At 43.3% G+C, this 21,917-nt stretch overlaps 1 protein-coding gene across 1 annotated transcript in view; it reads left to right on the plus strand.

Annotated features, from left to right (window-relative positions):
• LOC144499464 (relaxin receptor 2-like) overlaps window positions 1–21,917 on the plus strand; it is an 86,232-nt gene that overhangs the window by 24,930 nt on the left and 39,385 nt on the right. Inside the window, exons 7-13 of the mRNA XM_078221452.1 lie at window positions 3,175–3,246; window positions 8,530–8,601; window positions 11,488–11,562; window positions 11,720–11,791; window positions 15,706–15,777; window positions 15,869–15,940; window positions 16,308–16,379. Of these exons, the coding sequence (XP_078077578.1) occupies window positions 3,175–3,246; window positions 8,530–8,601; window positions 11,488–11,562; window positions 11,720–11,791; window positions 15,706–15,777; window positions 15,869–15,940; window positions 16,308–16,379 (507 nt within the window). The remainder of the gene's footprint in view (window positions 1–3,174; window positions 3,247–8,529; window positions 8,602–11,487; window positions 11,563–11,719; window positions 11,792–15,705; window positions 15,778–15,868; window positions 15,941–16,307; window positions 16,380–21,917) is intronic.

Below are 21,917 nucleotides of genomic sequence, written 5' to 3' on the forward strand. Positions count from 1 at the left end.
CGATGATTTCGACGACAAAGAGCCGAGCTCTGAAGAATCGCAGGCCGCACTGCCGTTCCTAGATTTAGATCGGCACACTTTCGACTAGTGCCCCTTCTTACTGCAGGCGGAGCACAACACAGCCTTAGCGGGACACCGTTGCCGAGTATGCTTCGCTCCCCCACAGAAGTAACACCGCGGGCCGCCCGGAGCTGCTGCCGTCGTCTGGCACGAGTGTGAGCACGCCATTACGCAGCATTTCAAACCCGAGGGACGAGGAGGGATTGGCGACTGCTCCTGCCACGTTGTCTCCACGTGGTCCTCAGGATACAATACTAGGCTTTTGGAGGCCGTCTCCAGCATCTCCGCTAGCTCGATTGCCTGGGTAAGGTCAAGGTTACCTTTCTCCAGTAGTTTAAGTCGAATGTACGACGATCCGACTCCCGCCACAAACGCATCTCGGGCGAGGTCGTTCATACTCTGCTCAGCTGACACAGCTTTGCAGTTACAGCCCCTGGCTAGCTGTAGGAGCTCGTGTGCATATTCCTCCATCGTTTCGCCAGACTGCCGTCGTCGAGTGGCTAAGAGGTAACGAGCGTGTATTTCATTGGGCGGTTTGATATAACGCTTCTTCAGAAGCTCGAGGGCCTTTGTGTAATCGGTGGCCGCACGGATCGCGAGGTAGACAGTGTCGCTTACCCTCGCATGGAGGACCCGGAGTCTGTCATCATCTGTGGTGACCGCTGCGGAGGCTGCCAGGTAGTCTTCGAAACACTTCAGCCAGTGGTCGAAGGTGTTAGAGGCGCCCACTGCACGTGGATCTAGTGTAAGGCGTTCCGGCTTCAGTATCTGCTCCATACTCTCTTTTTTTTTTCTTCGACGAGAGTTTAACAACAGTAAATAAAATTGATGCGCGTTATCATACACGAGGCTAGATGCTCAGGAAATAAAGGCTTTTATTTACTGTAATGAAGCAGCCAACAATTATATACACGATCCCAGACTGAGGGGTCCCAGCCAGAGCAGGGACCTTTATACCTCTCCCAGGAGGCGGAGCCCGACTGGGATGTACCACAACACTACAATCCAAAGGTGTAACAACCCCACCCTAACCCCAACAGCAACAAGTAGCACAACCCATCCCTAACCCAACAGTAACATATGTACATCCTTGTAGTACTGGCCAGACCCTGGCTCAGTACTATCCAGTGGGAACCAACGATGGTTCACCACAGGACATGAGTTTCATTGCACTTTCTGTCTGCACGATTCTGTCGCTGCTGCATGGGCATCAGCAACCACGTCCTTTGTGGATAACCTTTGACACCGAAGAGTCAACACTGAATACTGTGCAATCCCTCAAACATGTCCAGGATCTATGATCTAGTCAAAATGTATGAGCCATGGATACTTCCTGGGTATCTGACACAAATGTGCATGAAAATGTTCCTATAGTCGTAGACATTGACCAAAACAGCTTTTCCTGTTTATATATTGGGGTGCCTGTTGCCAGGGAGCTTTATAGCCCTATGATTGCACTCCATGGCTCCATGCACTTGTGGGAATTCAGAAGTCTCAGCAAAGCCCAGTGCTCTGGCATTCTGGCTTGCTTGATCTCTGTCAAAGTTGATGTAATATTGGGTCCTGGCCAAAAGTGCATCTGTAACTTCATGTATGCATTTGTGTGGACGCTTGAGAGATCCTGCAGACAAAAGGTCCCCAGTGGAGCCCTGGAAGTGGCTAATGGCATAGAACTTGAGTGCGGCCATTACTTTCAGTATCAGCAACAATGGATGTCCTCCCAGTCCCTATGGCACTAATTCCTGGGGAATGTCGCAAATCTAAATCACCAGTTCCTTGGAAATGCAGAGACATCAATGAAATTGTCTCTCGCTTATCTGCAGCTTAGACAGGTGAATGCTGTACACCCTTGGTCTTGAGAGCCATCTACACAGAATTTCTGTGAACTTCATCCTTTGCATCCATTGAGGGCCTTACTGACCCTTAGTCTTGAGGGATTCGTTTCTCCCTTTGGCAAGCCAGGTGACTTTGTTGCAATCTTCTCCTTCTCTCCTGCCTGTATGTGATTATGCAGGCAGCAATCAATCCAGGCTCCATCTTCCTTATGGTCTCCTTTCTGCAGTAACAATGAGTCAGCATTCGTCTCCAAAGGTCCTCTTTCTGTCAATCTCTCGTCAGCAAATGTGGGTTCCAGTGTCAGCAACTATTATCCCCTGAAATTCTGGCCACACTCATCTGAGTGCGCAATTTTCAGCCCAGTATGATGCCAGAAATCGACAGAGGCAGTGATAAAGGCTGCAGCGCACAATGGCAAACTTCTTTCACAACCATGTGAAACCGACTTCTGACCTCCTTGCGATAGTTTCTGCTCCCATCTGCGATTACTCCCAAAGTACTGACCCACATTTAGTGCTAACACTGAAAGGAAGCGAAAACATTGATCTAGAACAACATTTAAGATGGAGTTTTTATTCTCTCTTCCAAAGTAGAACACACATAGTTGGCTGGAGACCTGGGGACAAGGATTCAGCCATTCTACATTTTTTTTTCATAATATATTTGGAATTTTGGGAACATTTATAATGAACTGGCTTAAATGGCACTTAATGATAGTTAGGGTAATGATTGCTGAGAGCCCTTATTCCCATACTATTAAATGAAGCACCCACAGCAACAGAGCCCTCCTGCTGTCCAGCTGCAATTAGCATGCAGGCTTTGGTCTGATATTACTTAGGTTTATGGATTAGCAAGCCTGCTGTTATCACAAAGCTAAGCTTTTTCATTCCTAAAAATATCTTGCATAAACTTTAGCATCTTTACCTCCAACTATTTTGTTTTGTTTGGTTGCCTTTAAAAAGAATATCTATCAATTATATTTATTTATATTTATATTTATTGGGAATAGGACCTCGATTGCATTTTCCTCTGCCTCCTTCATAAATTTATTGGGACTATATATTTCTTTAGAATAGTAGTCAATTAATGACATGTCATCCCTCAAGTATTGCATCTTGCACTGCAGTGCAGTTTAACAATGCGTTGAGGAGGACTTGTTATCTGTGTCATTTGCTTAATATCATCTCCAATTTTTTAACGTTTATAAATCTACTGTAAATAATTACAATGGCCTTTTTTCCAAGGTTATTTGATTGCATATTACATTTTATTTTCTAGGTACATCAGTCAGAATCAGATCACAGCTCTGAAGCCAAGAGTATTTCAAGACCTTCATAACCTGAAATTTTTGTATGTATCAACCACTGTCAAAATACTTCTATATTGGCTTCAGTATCACTAATTTTACAGTATATTTTAAGTGTGATCATTTCCAATTCATTTTAAATAACTTTCAAGGCATTTTTAATGAATGTTTTTCAGTATATTTTAATTAAACATTGAATAGGATAAACATTTATTTTTAAATGGAATATTATGGCCGTGGGTTCTCACAAATGACAGGCAGAAATGGAGATTTTGCACAGAGAGCTGCCTGAAATCACCATGCCAGGAGTGATCTTCAGGTCTGCCAGGGCTAGAAGAGGCAGTCCAGCCACGGGACCCCCCCATCCCAGGGGATAGTGCCGAGACAAAACCCTTGCCCCCAGCCGGAGCCAACCCAACCCCCAGGACCATCAAAACTCTCCATTTGGAATTAACATCACTGACCTTGGTGATGGGACGCTCAGCACTGTGACAAGAGCCTTGTGGCCACAATGCAGATGACTATGTAGACATCGGGTGGCATAGTGGCACGGTGATTAGCACTACTGCCTCATAGCGCAATGGACCTGAGTTCGATTCTGGCCTCGGATGACTTGTCTGTGTGGAGTTTACACATTCTCCCCATATCTGCGTGGGTTTCCGCAGAGTGCTCCGGTTTTCTCCCACGCTCCGAAGATGTGCAGATAAGGTGAATTGGCCGTGATCAATGCATGGGAGAATGGGCCATATCTTTCAAAAGGTCGGTGCAGAACCAATCGGCAGAATAGCTTCCTCTTTCGCTGTAGTATTCTATGAACCACAGGGGTGATAAATCTTAATATTTCCATTGCAATGACAGTTGTTATCATAGAATTATAGAATCCGTTAAGGTTCAAGACTGTAAGAAGTTTCACAACACCAGGTTAAAGTCCAACAGGTTTATTTGGAATCACGAGCTTTTGGAGCACAGCTCGTTCATCAGGTGAGTGGAGAGCAAGGTTCACAAACACAGCATATATAGGCAAAGACACAATTGCAAGATAATTACAGATTGGAATGTGGAGAATGGTTGGAATGTGAGTCTTTACAGGTACAGACAGTGCAAGTGGAGAGAGGGATAATCACAGGTTAAAGAGCTGTGAATTGTCGCAAGCCAGGAGAGTTAGTAGGATTTTGCAAGCCCAGGCTATTAATGTATGCGGGGCTTAGCGCTGCCAGAATGATCGGAGCTCTGAACTGTGCATGCGCAGTTAGAAAAAAATTGGAAAAAGCGTGCCCGTGTCATATCGCTCCCGAGCTGCAGAAAGTGGAGAAAGCGACCTGGGAGTGACAAGCGGAAGCGAGGGTGTATCTCCGGGGGGGGGGGGGGGGGGGCGCAGATGGATCTCTGGTGGGGGGGCAGATGGATCTCTGGTGGGGGTGCGGGGCGCGCAGGGGGGTCTGCTGCCACTCTGTGGGTGATTGGGGGGGAGGGGGGCAGGGGTGGCGATCGATCTGGGTAGCGGGGGTGGTAGATAAGGGGGACAGTGATGTGTGTGTGTATTGTCCTTTATTCACCCCCCCCACTACCCAGACCAATCACCACCCCTGCCCCATTCCCCCCCACCGATCACCCGCAGAGTGGCAGTGGACCCCCCTGCCCCCCCCACCAGAGATCCATCAGCGCCCCCCCACCAGAGATCCATCTGCGCCCCCCCAACCAGAGATCCATCTGCGCCCCCCCACCAGAGATCCATCTGCCCCCCCACCAGAGATCCATCTGCCCCCCACCAGAGATCCATCTGCCCCCCTCACCAGAGATCCATCTGCCCCCCCACCAGAGATCCATCTGCCCCCCACCAGAGATCCATCTGCCCCCCCACCAGAGATCCATCTGCCTCCCCACCAGAGATCCATCTGCCCCCCCACCAGAGATCCATCTGCCCCCCCTACCAGAGATCCATCTGCCCCCCCCACCAGAGATCCATCTGCCCCCCCCATCAGAGATCCATCTGCCCCCCCACCAGAGATCCATCTGCCCCCCCATCAGAGATCCATCTGCCCCCCCCACCAGGGATCCATCTGCCCCCCCCCACCAGGGATCCATCTGCCCCCCCCCACCAGGGATCCATCTGCCCCCCCACCAGAGATCCATCTGCCCCCCCACCAGAGATCCATCTGCCCCCCCACCAGAGATCCATCTGCCCCCCCACCAGAGATCCATCTGCCCCCCCCACCAGAGATCCATCTGCCCCCCCCCACCAGAGATCCATCTGCCCCCCCACCAGAGATCCATCTGCCCCCCCCACCAGAGATCCATCTGCCACCCCCACCAGAGATCCATCTGCCCCCCCACCAGAGATCCATCTGCCCCCCCACCAGAGATCCATCTGCCCCCCCACCAGAGATCCATCTGCCCCCCCACCAGAGATCCATCTGCCCCCCCCCACCCTTCCCGAGATACATCTTAACCTCCTCCCTCTCCCACCCCCCTCAAGACAACGATCTGGCCTCACCCCCTCCCCCACCCCCCCCCCGCCCCTCCCTGAAGACAACGATCTGGCCTCACTTCCTTCCCCGCCCAAGACAACGATCCAGCCTCACTCCCTTCCCCGCCACCACCCCCCCCCCCCACAGAAAATGGTCCAACCTCACTCCCCTCCTCCCCCCTCGAACCAGAGAATGATCTGACCCGCCTCCCTCCTCCCCCACCACCAATGATCTGAGTCAGAGAGCCGTTGGAAACTCTGTACGCGCTCTTCAGAGGCTGGAGCACCCGACTCAGACTTTTATTTAGCAGGTCCCTAAAAGCGCGGTTCCGGATCGGCAAACGCGGTGGTAAAGGGGGAAATGCTGATAGAGTTGGGCGGGCAGTTCATTAATTCAATTTAAATGCATGCAAATGCATTTAAATCGTCGTTGCGCCCGATTTGGCGTGGAAGGATCCCTGCCATTCGCAGGTCTCGGTAAAGTGGCGATCTGCGCGGACGCGGGTGCAGATCACGATAAAGGTCTCACACCCGACTTTACCGCGATTTTGCGTCCGAAAATGGGCGCAAATTGTTGGTAAAACCCAAGATCCCAGTTGTAGCTGTCCTTGTGCGTGCGGAACGTGGCCATCGGTTTCTGCTCAGCAATTCTGCGTTGTCATGTCTTCTGAAGGCCGCCTTGGAGAACACTTACCTGAAGATCGGAAGCTGAATGCCCTTGACTGCTGAAGTGTTTCCTGACTGGAAGGGAACACTCCTGCCTGGCGATTGTCGTGCGGTAGCCATTCATCCACTGTCGTAGTGTCAGCATGGTCTCGCCGAAGTACCATGCCTCAGGACATCCTTTCCTACAGCGTATGAGGTAGACAACATTGACCAAGTTGCATGAATATGTACCATGTACCTGGTGGGTGGTGTTCTCACGTGTGATGGTGGTATCCATGTCGATGATCCAGCATGTCTTGCAGAGTTGCTGTGGAAGGGTTGTGCGGTATTGTGGTCGCTGTTCTCCTGAAGGCTGGGTAGTTTGCTGTGAACAATGGTCTGTTTGAGGTTGGGCGGTTGTTTGAAGGTAAGATGTGGGGATGGCCTTTTGCGAGATGTTCGTCTTCATCGATGACATGTTGAAGGCTCGAAAGAAGATGTTATAATTTCTCCGTTCCGGGGAAGTACTGGATGACAGAGTACTCTGTCGGTCATGTCCCATGTTTATCTTCTGAGAAGGTCGGTGCAATTTTTCGCTGTGGCGCATCAGAACTGTCAATCGTTGAGTTGAGCGGAATATGGGATATACCCTTCTTGATTACACTATCAGTGTAAACTTCAGCTTCTTTCTCCCTTGTGTGTTTATCAAGTTCCTTGAAGGTATCTATGCTAGAAACATAGAATGGTTACAGCACAGAAGGAGGCCATTCAGCATATTGTCTCTGTGTCAGCTCTCTGCAACAATAACTCAGTTAGTTCCACTCTTTCGCCTTTATGCTGTAGTCCTGTGAAATCTATTTTCTTTAGATAACTAGTTTATAGTTTATTTATTAGTGTCACAAGTAGGCTTACACTAATACTGCAATGAAGTTATTGTAAAATTCCCCTAGTCGCTACACTCTGGCGCCTGTTCGGGTACACTGAGGGAACATTTAGCATGGCGAATGCATCTAACCCGCACGTCTTTCAGACTGTGGGAGGAAACCAGAGCACCCGAAAGAAACACACACAGACACGGGGAGAATGTGCAGACTCCACACAGAGAGTGACCCAAGCCGGGAATTGAACCCGGGTCCCTGGCACTGTGAGGCAGCAATGCTAGGCGCTGTGAGGCAGCAATGCCAACCACTGTGCCACCGTGTCGCCCTATTATTATTTATCCAGTAAATTATCCAGCTCCCTTTTGAAAACTATAATTGAATCCACCACATTTTCAGGCAGTGTATCCCAGATCCAAACCACTTTTTGCATAAAACAGTTTTTTCTTCATGTCCCTTCTGGTTCATTTGTTAATGACCTTAGTGTACTCAACCATCTGCTGATGGGAACATTTTCTCTCCATTTATTCTATCCAAACCTCATGATTTTGAACACCTCTAACAAATCTCCTCTCAATCTTCACTTCTCTGAGGAGGACAGCCGCAGCTTCACATAACTGAAGCCTTTCATCCTCAGAACCATTCCCAAAAATCTTTTCTGCAACCTTTCTAAAACCTTCCCATCATTCCTCTTGAGGCTGAACCAGTGTTTTATGAAGGTTCATATCTTTCTTGCTCTTTTACTCTGTGAATGCCTGCAACATGGCATTCAATGTTGCTTCAAACAAGTTCCGAAATCCTTTATGCATCCTATAATACTTGACTATAGCCACAGTAGGAGAGATGGGAGAGATCATGGGGGCGATCTTACCTGCTGTTCACGCTATGCTCCTGCTGCAGTGAATTTGGCGGCCAGCCAAATCTCTGTTCACGGCAGCAGGATGGGAAAATCCCACCAGCGTGAACGGTGATAAGATTCTGGCCCAAAACTCTGGGTCATAAATATAAGATAGTCACCATTAAACCCAGTGGGGAATTCAGAGAAGAAATGTTTACCCAGGATGTGTTTATAGAATGTAGACTAACGGCCACAAGTAGTTCGTACATTTAGTGGAAAATAGATAAATGCATAAGAGAGAAAAGAATAGAGAGAGAAGATTACACGAAGAAGGGTGGGTGGAGGCACATGTGGAGGATACTGGGATGGACTGGTTGGGCTGAATTGCTTGTATCTGTGCTGTACATTCTATGTCAAACTGTGTAATATGCAACTTAATAAAATCTAAACATTGCATATTTTGCTCAGCTTGCTTGAAATATTGTAATTCTTTTTTCAGATCGCTTGATGACAACTTAATATCAAAAATCTCACCACGGTTATTTATTGGACTAAAGTCTTTGCTTATTTTGTAAGTATATTTTTCACCCTTCCAATTTGGTAAATATTTTGAGGGTTTTATTTATGATCATGTGAATTTATTGCAGTTGATGTTTTGGTGCTCTTGACATTCATTCTTTCTTAAAGATGTTCAGCTGGTTGTAACTGATATACTGATGATATTGTTCTGAATAAGGCTGATTTATTTTAACATTTTTGTGTTGTATATAGTATTCAGTGCCGAATGCATAATTATAGAAGATGTATAGCTCACAAGAAAGAAATATATAGGCCAGAATTCTCCGGCCGTTTATGCCAACGGGATTCTCCAGTCCCGTCGGCAGCTCATTCCCGTCCACGGGTTTCCCGCTGGCATGGGGTGACGTCAATAGGAATTCCCATTAATGGGACTGGGGCCAGCGGTGGGACCACTAGCCAACAACACACCATCTCCTGTGGGAAACATGCAGCTGGGAGGCTGGAGAATCTTACCTATAGAGTTTAATGTTACTGGTGAGCCATTTTGTTTATTCTCTTGGAGTTACTTATTTCGCCATTACATGACTTTATGCCACTGTGAGCACAAAATAAATATTCAAATATACCATCTAAATATTTTGAGACTTGGACAAGTTATTTATTTCATCTGCTTATCTTTGCAACCATGACCAGAAAGAGAAGTGTCACACAAGATTCCACAATGCCACTTTGTTCAACAATGATAACCACAACTGCCTCAAATTCATATTGGAGGCCTACAACCTGAAATTTGAAACCTGTGTATAAATCAGCCACTTTGTTTTACCTCTGTTGCTTCTTCCACACTCTCATTCATGTTGCAGCCCCAAATATACCCGTATAGAGTAAATAAATCATATCAGACATCTTGTAATATGTTAAAGAACAAAACTGACAAAAGCTGGCACAACCATGGATACAACACAACTCAAAGACAGCCCTGGTAATAAAACTATCATGGCTAGTGTAAAATTTAAGATGAAGATAGAACTAGTATTGCTTCATTTTATTGGAAGTAACATAGAAAGTAACATAGAAACCCTACAGTGCAGAAGGAGGCCATTCGGCCCATCGAGTCTGCACCAACCACAATCCCACCCAGGCCCTACCCCCACATATTTTACCCGCTAATCCCTCTAACCTACTCATCTCAGGACTCTAAGGGGCAATTTTTAACCTGGCCAATCAACCTAACCCGCACATCTTTGGACTGTGGGAGGAAACCGGAGCACCCGGAGGAAACCCACGCAGACACGAGGAGAAAACAAAAAATAATTAAAGAATGGAAATTACAATATGAAAATGATTCAAACATTCAGTTTGTATTTATTCTCCATGTGAGCAACAATCATAATTCTATATACTTGCCTTTTTCTTGTATCCCTTTATCATTTTTTCCTTTGACCACTAACTAACCTACTAATAGAGTTGTCATGATCTCTGTTTCACTCACTAATATCATAAAATCCCTATAGTGCAGAAGAGGCCATACGGCCCATCGAGTTTGCATCGATTCTCTGACAGAGTATCTTACCCAGGCCCTCTCCTAGGCCTTATCCCCGTAATCTCACACATTTCCCATGGTTAATCCATCTAACCTACACATCTTGGAACACTGAGGGGCAATTTCGCATGGCAAATCAACCTAACCTGCACATCTTTGGACTGTGGGAGGAAACCAGAGAACCTGGAGGAAACCCATATAGACACAGGGAGAACATGCAACTCCATGCAGACAGTCACCCAAAGCTAGAATTGAACCTGGGCTCCTGGAGCTATGAAGCATCAGTGCTAACCACTGCGCTACCATCTGCCCCTAACCACTGTGCTACCGTGTCATGATTTATATATCAGTAAATCATTTGATATATTGATAAGACATCCTCTGTCTTAAATGGACAAACTCCTAGATTCTCCCACAAAAGGAAACATCCTCTCCACATCCATCCTGTCATGGCCCCTCAGGATCTTAAGGTTTCAATCAAGTCACCTCGTACTCTTCTAAACTCCAGGGGATACAACATCAGTCTCATGTCCCCTTCACACTTTTGTTTACTACATATCTTTCCTTATCAACAAATTTAGCAACCATACCTTTGGTCCCTTCATCCAAATCACTTATATAAATTGTAAAAAAAAGCTGGGGGTCCAGCACTGATCCCTATGGCAGATCAGTTGTCTCATCCTGCTAACTAGGAAAGGCCTCACTTATGGCTATCCTCTGTTTCCTGTCATTGAGCAAATCTTCTGCCCATGGCAATATGTTAACCCCTACACCATGAGCTTTTATTTTCTGTAAAAACCTTTGAGGCACCTTGTCAAATACCTTTTGGAAATTTGAGTACAGTACACCCACAGGTTCCCCTTTTTCTACATCACATATAACTCCCTCAATGAACTTCAATAAATTGGTTAAAGATGATTTCCCTTTCACACAACCATGTTCACCCTGCCAGATTGCCTTGAATTTCCTAAATGCCCTACCATAAAATCTTTAATAATAGTTTCCAGTATTTCCTTATGCCAGATGTTAAGCTAACTGGCCTGTAGTTTCCTACTTCTGTTTCCCTGATGTTTTGAATAAAATAGTTACGTTTGCTATTTTCCACTCTAATGGTATCTTTACAAATCCAGGGAATTTTGGAAAAATTGGAACCAATACATCAATTATTTCAATAGGATGAAGTCCATCAGGATGCAAGGATTTGTCAGCCCACAACGCCAACAATTTGCTAAGTACCACTTCCCTGATGATTGTAATTTTCCTGAGTTCTTCCCTATCTTCCAATTCATGATTTACAGCTATTTCTGGGATGTTGCTTGTATCCTCTATAGTGAGGATTGGTGCAAATACCTGTTTAATTAATAAGCCATCTTTCTATTTTCCATCTTTTTTTAGATCCATGATTAACAATTTACTGGAAAAACTGCCAAAAAGATCAATATGTGCTGAAATCCCAAACGTGCAATGGCTGTGAGTGAATACAACTTCCTTTGTTTATAAAGTTGATATGTTTCTTTCTGAGTGTTTTCAGATTTTCAGATGTACTGTTATTTTCTAAACATTTATTGTGGTCTAATTAACCCTATTGTATCTGCTCAAATGTTTTTGATTCCAACTTTCTTTTTAGAGATTTTGACAATAATCGCATCAAGTCTTTAGATTATTCAACTTTCCTGAAATGTGATAAACTGATTGTGCTGTAAGTATATTTATGCAGACATATCTATTTGTAAGATAAAAACAGTGGGAGAAATACACAAATTAGTGAAGTCCACTCATCCACTTTATTATTTGTTGGTGCTATTATAAGAATTAGAATGAAAATATCTGAGAGTTTATTGTCACAGCTGTTGATTTACAGTGACTGAATAATTCAAGTTATTTTTATTACGTGATGTACTGGGATTTTAACCCAGTACCTATGGTATTGTACTATGGTATTGTATTCTGCAATTCTGTCCATTCATAATTCGACCTATTGGTTTATCATGACTAAATAAATCAAATTCTATCTTTATTACATAGTCTCTAGTTTCTATGTTTCTATGTTAGGATTGTGGGAATTGATGGAAATTCAACTAGTGTTTTGGGGATTATATTCCATTCGTTTTTCATTGAAATGGCAAATCTATGGTATTTTGCACTTGTAAGTGGCAGGGATCACAAGATTAGAAGGTGCTGTCAAGGGTTTGATGTAGTTGGCAGCTGAGTGTTTCACAGAGAACCCAAACTGAGCATTAATGAATATTTTATCAGAGAGTAGGTGTTATTTTGTGGCTCCACGTTTACTGATGATTAAGAAAATGCTGATCAACTAGAAATTATGAGGTTAGGTTTATCAGGAATTTCTTAACAGGACATACCAAGGCGATCATCTGCCTGAACCAGTATCATAACTGCGGTGGAACAGTGTAGTCAGAAGAGTAGATAGCCCTGGTAAACAGATATTCAGCAGTATACCCAGGATGTTGTTAAGGCTTTTGCTGTGTCTTATGCGCACAGCTATTTCTTAGTCACACATTGGGTAAACAGAATTGACTGGACATTGATGAAGGAGAACTCGAGAGGAGGGCAAGCAAGGTCATCCACTCTGCATTTTTCCTCATTTCTTCCATTCATATGCCAACTGAACCATAGTTAATAATTTGGATATTCATGGAGGCTTCATCTGCTGTTAATTGCTTGACAGTCCATCAGCATTCTCAGTTGTAGGACTGGAAAGCTTTATTTTGATATTTTATTATGTAACAACTTAGCACTTCTTACCCTGCTGTTTCTGATATTTGGGATGTCATAGTCCTCTGTTATAGATCCACTAAGATTGATGCCACTGGGTCACCTCTACCAGACCTTCCATCCATTTTAAACTAGTTGGCAAGCGTTATGATTAACTGAAAAGAGAGTTACTTTCTTATGTTGATTCCTTAGCACCTGAGGCAAATCCATTCTGATGGCTATGTCCTTTTAGGATTTGGTCAATGATGGCGTTAACAAACCATTGTTGATGCTAGACATTAAAGTCACCCATCTCGTCTCTATTTGGTGCCTCTGCATCCTTCAGCACGGATGAGTACCAAATCATCAATTGAGGACTATAGTGGGTGGAACATAGGAGGCACCCAGGAGAGCAGGAAGAATGTTTCTGGTTGACAAAGACATTGATGAGAGTTTCAGTGGCAGATGAGTTGCAGAAGGTGCAGATGTTGTGTAATGTTCATACCCGCTCAACTCCCACACATTCCCCATGCCTCATCCATGTCAACTCGTGCACCCCACCCACCACCTCCCTTGCCTTCTATGCCAACATATGCACTTTTGCCAACATGTATGGCCATAACAACCTGTCCTGGTCCTTCCATGTGGATACTATAGTCAAGAAAACCCACCAATGCCTTTGCTTTCTCAGAAGAAGGAAATTTGGCATGTCGGCTGCGACTCTCACCAACTTTTACAGATGCATCATAGAAAGCATTCTTTCGGGTTGTATCACAACTTGGTATGGCTCCTGCTCTGCCCAAGACTGCGATAAACTATGAAGGCTCATGAATGAAGCCCAGTCCATCACTCAAACCAGCCTCCCACCCATTGACACTGTCTACACTTCCCGCTGCTTTGGAAAAGCAGCCAGTGTAATTAAGGACCCCATGTACCCCGACATTCTCTTTTCCACCTTCTTCCATCGGGAAAATATACAAAAGTTTGAGGACATGTACCAATCAACTCAAGAACAACTTCTTCCCTACTGCCATCAGACTTTTGAATGGACCTACCTCGCATTAAGTTAATCTTTCACTACACCTTAGCTGTGACTGTAACACTACATTCTGCACTCGCTCCTTTTCTTCTCTATGTAAGGTGTGCTTTGTCTATGTAGCGTACAAGAAAAAATACTTTTCACTGTATACTAATACATGTGACAATAATAAATCAAATCAAATCACATACCCTTCATGTCAACTCATGCCAACCTATAAACCCCCATTCATCCCTATTGCATTTTATAGACCATATGCCAACTTAGTGCCAACTCATGCTCCTCCATCACCACCCTCCATACCAACTCACCCCATATCCCATATAGACAGACCTCAGGAGCCATGGCAAGATAAAATAAATCTCTGAGTATTTATTATAGACTTTACTATATTTATAAAAAAACACTCTATTTGAAAGAATTTGAAGATACACATACCAATTTGAATTAATAGAAATACAATTGTGATTTTTTTTTTCATTGTTAGGTACCTTCATCATAATGAAATTACAACTATTTCAGAAATGGCATTTGCCCCTCTACATAAATTGGTAGAACTGTAAGTTTGCATGTTTTCTAATATAATCCACTCAATTTGTAAATAATGTGTGTATATATAAAATTCCTAACTTTGAAATACCAGCTTAAGTATTTAGCTTTTACTCCTGGTGAAAATGCCAACATGATTCTTATTTATCAAAGCTACAAAAAGATTTTCCCCATCAGTAAAGTAATTTACCCCAGATAATAAAGTGAAAGCAGAATAAAACAATCAGGAATAGTGAGTAGTCAATTAGCAAGAGTGTGCTACCATTATTGTTTAGATAGATTTTATTTTCTGTCATTCCTATTACATTACTGACCTAAATGTTACTCAATTAATGGAGTGTGAAAGCTAATCTGATTAACGTCAAGAGAAAATAGGCCAATTGGTGGGTAAGCACACTATTGCCTTGCTGGAAAGGGCCCCTCACCACCTTATTGGTTCCCTCACCACCTGCCGCAGGTCCAATCTAACAGCTATGTCCTCATTCCTCAGCCAGTTGAGTCCGTGTCAAGTCCTTAAAGCGTCTGTTTTTGAGACTTTAATTGTCTGCTTAACTGACTATACAGTTTGTATGAATACCAGTTTTTAAAAATTATAAATGGGTTCTTTTTCTAAGCAGTTTCGCACATATCTCTGTTACTATAGGGTTCATCGTTCCTGTACAGAGTCTATATTGAGTTAATAGAAGAGCTATGAGTTGACATGGAAGGATTGAGAGACCATTGGGAGTGGGGGTGAGGACCTGTATTGGCACTGAATTGGCATGGAGGTAGTGTGGGGGCATGGGACAGCATTTTTCAACTTACCTTTCAAAAGATTCCCAAATCCAGACAATAGTTCACAATTCCTCTGGGGGACCATGAGCCATGATTCATGGAGAAGCTGACCCACAAAACTTGTAGGGGACTAGGGGATGCAAACCATCACAATGGGGCCAGCCAGGTTGGGAGCGCAGGGTTCAAGTACGTTACCCACCCCTTAGCCCACACAAGCAAAAATTGTGAATTGCATGCAATTCAAGAGTATGGACGGGAATCCCGCACTTGGGTCCCACCAGCCATTTTTAAATGGTTCAGGAGTCCTTTCAACTCCGTGAAAATCCAGCCCAAAGTATTTTAGCTGCAAAAAAGTTATATATGCATCTTTGGATTTATTTCTGATGTGTGAACCACCGATTATTTCTGATATCTACTATATCAATATTTTAATTTCTCTGCACCAACAATCTAATTGCACTGTGAAGTTATTGTGCTCTGCTAAACAAATAATATAACCAGCAATTTTGTGATCACTTATTTTGTATTTTCCTTAGGGAAATATCATCAAACAAGATTCAGGAACTGCCCAAATATATTTTCAAAAATGTTAAATTACTGATAAAATTGTAAGTACAACCAGTTAGTGTTACCATACTTGATGCGTTGTCACTTACTTTATTTTTTAAAAAATTTATAATAATTATTCATTTCTTTCAGGAATATATCTAACAACCCCCTCAAGCTTATTCACCTTGAACAGTTTGATACTCTTAACCAACTTAGATCTCTGTAAGTTACTATGACATTTCGAAGAATACAAGCTAATATTTTTGTCAAAGGAAATAAAATGTTACACATCAACCATAAGATGTAACTCCTGACCTAATTTAGTTTTATATAGTTTGGCTTGAGTCAAAAAAGAGATTAAACAAGCGAATGACTGCATAGAATGATACGGCTTCATTTTGAAAAGAAAAATACTGTCATGAGAATTTACTGTTTGAAAAGAAGTTTAACACTTCTTTATACATTTTTTTATATAAAAAGAATTTTCGGACACCACAATAAATGAATAAGTTTCTAGCATTTTGCTATTTTTTACTTAATGACCTGTCTAGTATTTAACTTAGCTTTTCTCCCCATTTTCCTTTAATAGCAGTCTTAAAGGAATAGAAATCACAAACATAGAAAGCCGAATGTTTAAGTCCATGACAAGCTTAGAACATATGTAAGTAAACAGCTGAAGATTCACCACATTGTATATTTTCTTAGCTAAATACAACAGCTTTTAATGTATCATTAAACATGCATTAGAAAGTAGTAATGCTTTTTTTAATGAGTTAAAATATTTGTTGAGATTGCTGTAGAATGATTCATCCCACAATTTGTAAATGCATTTTTGAAGAGAAAACAAGAAGTTGGTGTACTAATTGGATTTCAAAAGCGGAGCTGCAGGTGTAATAGATGGGACAAAAGAGACACATCATGCTGTCAACAATTTGTCCTATACAAACTTGTCTGGCTGATGCTTTCAGATCCCTCATCTTTGCTACAGCTCGTTTGCTGGAGGCCCCCCTATTCAAATTGTATTTGATCCCTTTTGGATCAAAAGCATTTTTAAAATGTCATCCAGAATTCTAACAGGCCTTTGTCAGTAGTTTGGGTGGTGGGCATGTGAAGGCATCAGGCCTTGCGTCTTCCCACCAGTAAGGTGGCAAATAGGCCACCTGCCCAGAGTCCAACTAAGTTATTTTAATGATCAGTTAAGGGCTGCTTCCCAACTCTGCAGGCTGCTACCGCTTGGGAAGACAGTTCAGGGAAACCTGGCAGTTTCCTGGTGGGTTCAGGGGTGGATACTCTCTCTTTTAGGCCCTCCATAACCTTAGAGGGACCCCATGGTGGCAAAGCTGCCTCTGCAGCAACAGTGCTGTCTATATCTCATGACACCCATTTCCATTCCCCAATCACAAGCTCAGGTGTACCCCATCCTCACATACCCTTGCCAAGGGTGCCTCGGTCATAGAAAGGCCCTCACCTCACACTGCAGCCTTAGCACTGGCCGCTGCTAGTGGTGAGGCAGCTGAACTACTACACTTTGATTGGACCAGCAGCTCTTGTTGGGAAGGTCACCATCTTTAATAGGCATGACACCCCTGGTGGGGACCTCTGCCAGGAATATGCCTGCCCTGATCTCACCATCAGCCAAACTGGGATCACAGCAGCAGGACTTCAGCCATTTTTGCAGACGTCCAGCTATATTTGAGGCTAACGTACAGCCTTGTATGATAAGTATGCCTGTTTCCTCGAGGAAGTTTATAATTATTCACAACACAGCCCAAGATTCTTCTAGACTGATGATGACATTAGAATAAAAATGGGAACAGAAAAAACATCCAAATCCAATGAATTATCATGCTTAATGCAAAAAGAAATTCTCCTCTCATCAATCTTGCACAACCCAGTGACACAAAGGTTAACATTACCCCGAACCTTTATGCCATAAGGCATCCACAAAGGCTGTTACAAGAGTCAGTCACATTGCTGGTTTAACCTTTAGATGCCAGACACTTCATTTTCACAAGAAATAATGGAAGATTGCAAGGTATATTTGGGGAGAATTCTGATGCAGCTTGTCTGCCAGAAATGGGAGGATGGCACTCCAAAATGTAGGGAAATTCCTACAACCTAGTTTTTACTGTTGTTTTTTCTAGCATAATTGAAATGGGTAGATTGGACAGCCACCTTTTGCAAATAAAGTTCATTTAGGTATTTAAATTGAAGTCCAATGATACTATACCATTTTAGGACTCTGTGCATGCTCTGCCCAGTCTCAGCTGGCAGTCCAGCTGAAGAGAATCCCACAGATAGGTACTCATTTATATTTATAAAAGCAAATTACTGCTGATGCTGGAGTCTGAAACAAAAACAAAAAATACTGGTAAATCTCAGCAGGCCATGCAGACTCAAAATGTTAACTCTATTCTCTCTCCACAGATGCTATCAGATCTTCTGAGATTTTCCAGCATTTTCTGTTATTGACTCATTTATATTTGCTGGGCCAGAGGCTGGACTGCTTCTTTAAACACCACAAAAATAACCCTTTACTCTATTGTTTCTTACCCCGTATCTCTCTGCAACTACGTTAGCTGCTGTGTTATATTTTTTCTGGGCCTGGAGACAGGCCACATTTATTGATATGGCAGTGTCCTACAACCAATCCCAGGACTCAGATTTTCCTTTCACTGTCCTCTGGCCCCCCCACGCTAATTAGGTTTGGACTTCAACATGGACAAGGTTTTTACATGCCATCATCTAAGATTAATTTGGATGAAAGATCTACCTCATTAAAATCAATAAATTTTGAAGTTTTTGCTTAAGATACATTTGATTAAATTATTTTCCTGCTACATTAGCTATTTCTGTACTATGAGCTACATTTTGGTGGTTTGTGTGCAGTATTGTTGTGAACTCTCTGAAGAATAGCAATGTTGCATGCTTCATAGACTAGTGAGTTACAAAAAATACTGCAAACCATACCTGTATCTATACAGAAACCTGACCTATTCTTTGCTAAGGGCTCCTTGCATTCAGAAGCGGTACCTACTTGCCATTTGTGCATGTTGTAAATTGTTCACATGTCACTCAATGAATGGCACTGCTCATGGGCACATTCACATACTCCCCATCCAGTGTAAAACAATAGGCAACAATAAGGTCTTGGGATCATTCTCTCATGTAAGAGTTACTCAGGCTACAATTATTTCTTGGATTTTGGTCCTCAAGATTTTCATAGTAACAGTGAGGGCAATAAAGAGAGATGCTGCTAGTCTGTTTGTGACCTGCATAACTGAGATCTTTATTCTAGATGTCAATGGTGTTGTCACGTGCTCAATGACAGAGGACTTCAGATATAATCATTTGTTAGCCCTAACTATACTATCCTCCAGTGTTTTAAATTTGAGACAAATATTTGAAGAATGCAGTCTTGTGCTCTAAAAGCCTCTGCTGAAAACTATGCCGTCAAATTCTGTGTACCATACAATTCAGGATTTACTCTCAGTTTGACATACATGCTGATTTGTCATCAACCTCCAGTTTCATTAATTTTCAGCACCAATGCTTAGTTCCTAATTCTATTGTTCCTCCTCAACATCACTGTTACTTTCTCTCACGGTATGTTTTTCTGTGTCAGTGGCTTGTTGGTGGTGTCTTTGAATGCATATGGCCAACTTCTGGGCCGCTTTGTTCAGAGAAGAAAGAAGATTGGACATAAAAGTGAAAAAATCTTTGTCTTAAAACTTAGCTTGCTATTGTTTTTTTCAATTCTGTTAGTACATATGGAATTCAAAACCAACTTCACCCATATTAAAGTATTCAAGTTCATTCTAGAAACAGAAGTAGACCTTTCAGCCCTCATGCCTATTACAGAATTCGATAAAGTCTTAGCTGATCAGTGCCTTAAATCCACTTGCTTACCTTTGCTTCTTAACCCTTGATGTTCTTACTGAACAATAATATATTATTTCAGTATTAATAGTAGGCTTTCTGTTTATTCCCTGTCCAGGCTGTAAACTTTTACTTAAAAATTGCAGCAATATAAAGCACTCTCAAGGCAGATACAGCTAAAGTTCACCTATGAGCATAGTCTGATACTTGGAAGCCAAAAATTTCTGGACTTAAAAGGGCTAACTCTAAAAAAAAGTAATCAATTATTTCTTCATTTGAAATACTGCAGTGTCATTACATGTATTATCATGCAGATCTTCACAATATATTATAAACTTGTTGTTAAGAGCACAGTTGATAAATGCTAGGGTATTCCAAATCCCAGAAGAGAAACTTGGAATGTCTGCTCTGAACTCTAATTTGCAATTTGGTATAGCATGAGGACAGATGTGAAGACCAGTGAAGGATGTCTCAGATATTTTTGTGATGATTTTAAACAAAAATAAATGTTTGTTAAAGCAGTAAAACACATAAAAAGTCGACTAAAAATACACTTAACTATATTAATGGCTATGTACGGTATCTTTAAAGTTGCTCAGTTCCAAATCCCTCTATGTTCCTAACCTCAGAGCGAAACCTCCCCAAACACCATCCCATTTGTTTTAAATCTATAAGCAAAATTCAGCAATGGTTACTACAGACAAGACCATAAGAAATAGGAACAGGAGTAGGCCTTTCGACCCCTAGATCCTGCTCTCCTGTTCAATAGGTCCACTTTCCTGCACTTTCCCAATTCCCTTACTGATCAAAAATCTATCTATCTCAGGCTTAAATATACACAAAGGAGGGCAATCTCATCAAAAAAACTCTAAGTGCCAAAAAGTGTGAAAACAGAGAGAATCGTGTTGTATTTTGGGTGAGTTAAAAATGGTTCTTGCCTCTGTCAAAAAAATGAAGCCAGCATTTTCTGCCAGCAGGGGAGAGGGCGGGGCCCTCGCTGCTGCTATAGCTGGCAGATAGCAGCAGAGGACACCATTGCGCATGCTCAGATCTCTATGCTCTGTGAACACAGAGACCTATCAGTGACTGCCTCCCTCAGCTACCATGGGCCTCTGCAGCTGATCATCCCCACTGGACTGAGCGTAAACCCCACGTGGGCCGTTGAATTCCCCCAACTCCCGCATGCCTCCCCCACTGTCATGGAGCTCCGCAGCTGAGCCCCCCCCTGTGCACAGACTGCAGAGTGCACTGCATGTCCTGCTGATCGCGGTTGCAGAGCCCGCAGCAACCCTCCCCCCCCCATCATGGCTGCAAACCGCACAGTGTCTCCATCCCCGAATTGGCCCCCTCCCCATAGGCCCCCCTCAGGCGCCTCCTACTTGGCACTGCCTGGTGTCTGATGGACACTGTCAGGGTGCTAGGCTGGCAGTTTGAGGATGTCTGGTAGGCAGTGTCGGGCTGGAACTGCCCGAGAGGCAAACCCCCTTCCCGGTCTCTGGGGGGGGGGTGGTCTGAATGACCTCCATCCTATCGGCGGGGCCATCATGCTTATTGATGGGGACCATACATGATCCTCACTGGTGAGAACTTCACCAGCAAGGCCGCAGAGGCAGGTGAGCTCAGACGATAGTGTTCTGGGTTTGCTTGTAATATTTAAATTTGATTTTGCATAGAATTTAAATATTACAATCAGCCTCACACCCTTTTTGATTTCTCGGCTCTCTCACGATCTTACTGGCTTGCCCCACCCATCGGCTGGCCGGGCAAAATGGTAAGATCGCGACCAAGGTCTCTGCCCCCACAGCTCTCTGTGTAAAGGAGTTTCAAAGACTCACAACCCTCAGAGAAGAAATTCCTCTTAATCTCAGTCTTAAATTGGCACCCCTTAATTCTGAGACTATGCGCTCTGATCCTAGACTCTCCCATGAGTGGAAACATCCTCTCAGCATTTACCCTGTCAAGTCCCTTAAGAATCCTATATGTTTCAATGAGATCACCTCTCATTCTTCTAAATTCCAATGAGTAGAGTCCCAACCTGTTTAATCTTTCCACATAAGATAATCCCTCCATACCGGGGATCATCCTAGTGAATCTTCTCTGAACTGCCTCCAATGAAATACTATCTTTTCTTAAATAAGGGGACCAAAATTGCTCACAGTACTCCAGATGTGGTCTCACCAGTAATTTGGACAGTTGTAGCAAGACTTCCCTACTCTTATACTCCAACCCCCTTGAAATAAGGGACAACATTCCATTAGCCTTCCTGATTGCCTGTTGCACCTGCTGCTAGCTTTGTGTTTCGTGCACAAGTACCAACAAG

This window comes from Mustelus asterias, chromosome 10, assembly GCF_964213995.1.
Source record: "Mustelus asterias chromosome 10, sMusAst1.hap1.1, whole genome shotgun sequence".
In the NCBI taxonomy this organism is placed as follows: Eukaryota; Metazoa; Chordata; class Chondrichthyes; order Carcharhiniformes; family Triakidae; genus Mustelus; species Mustelus asterias.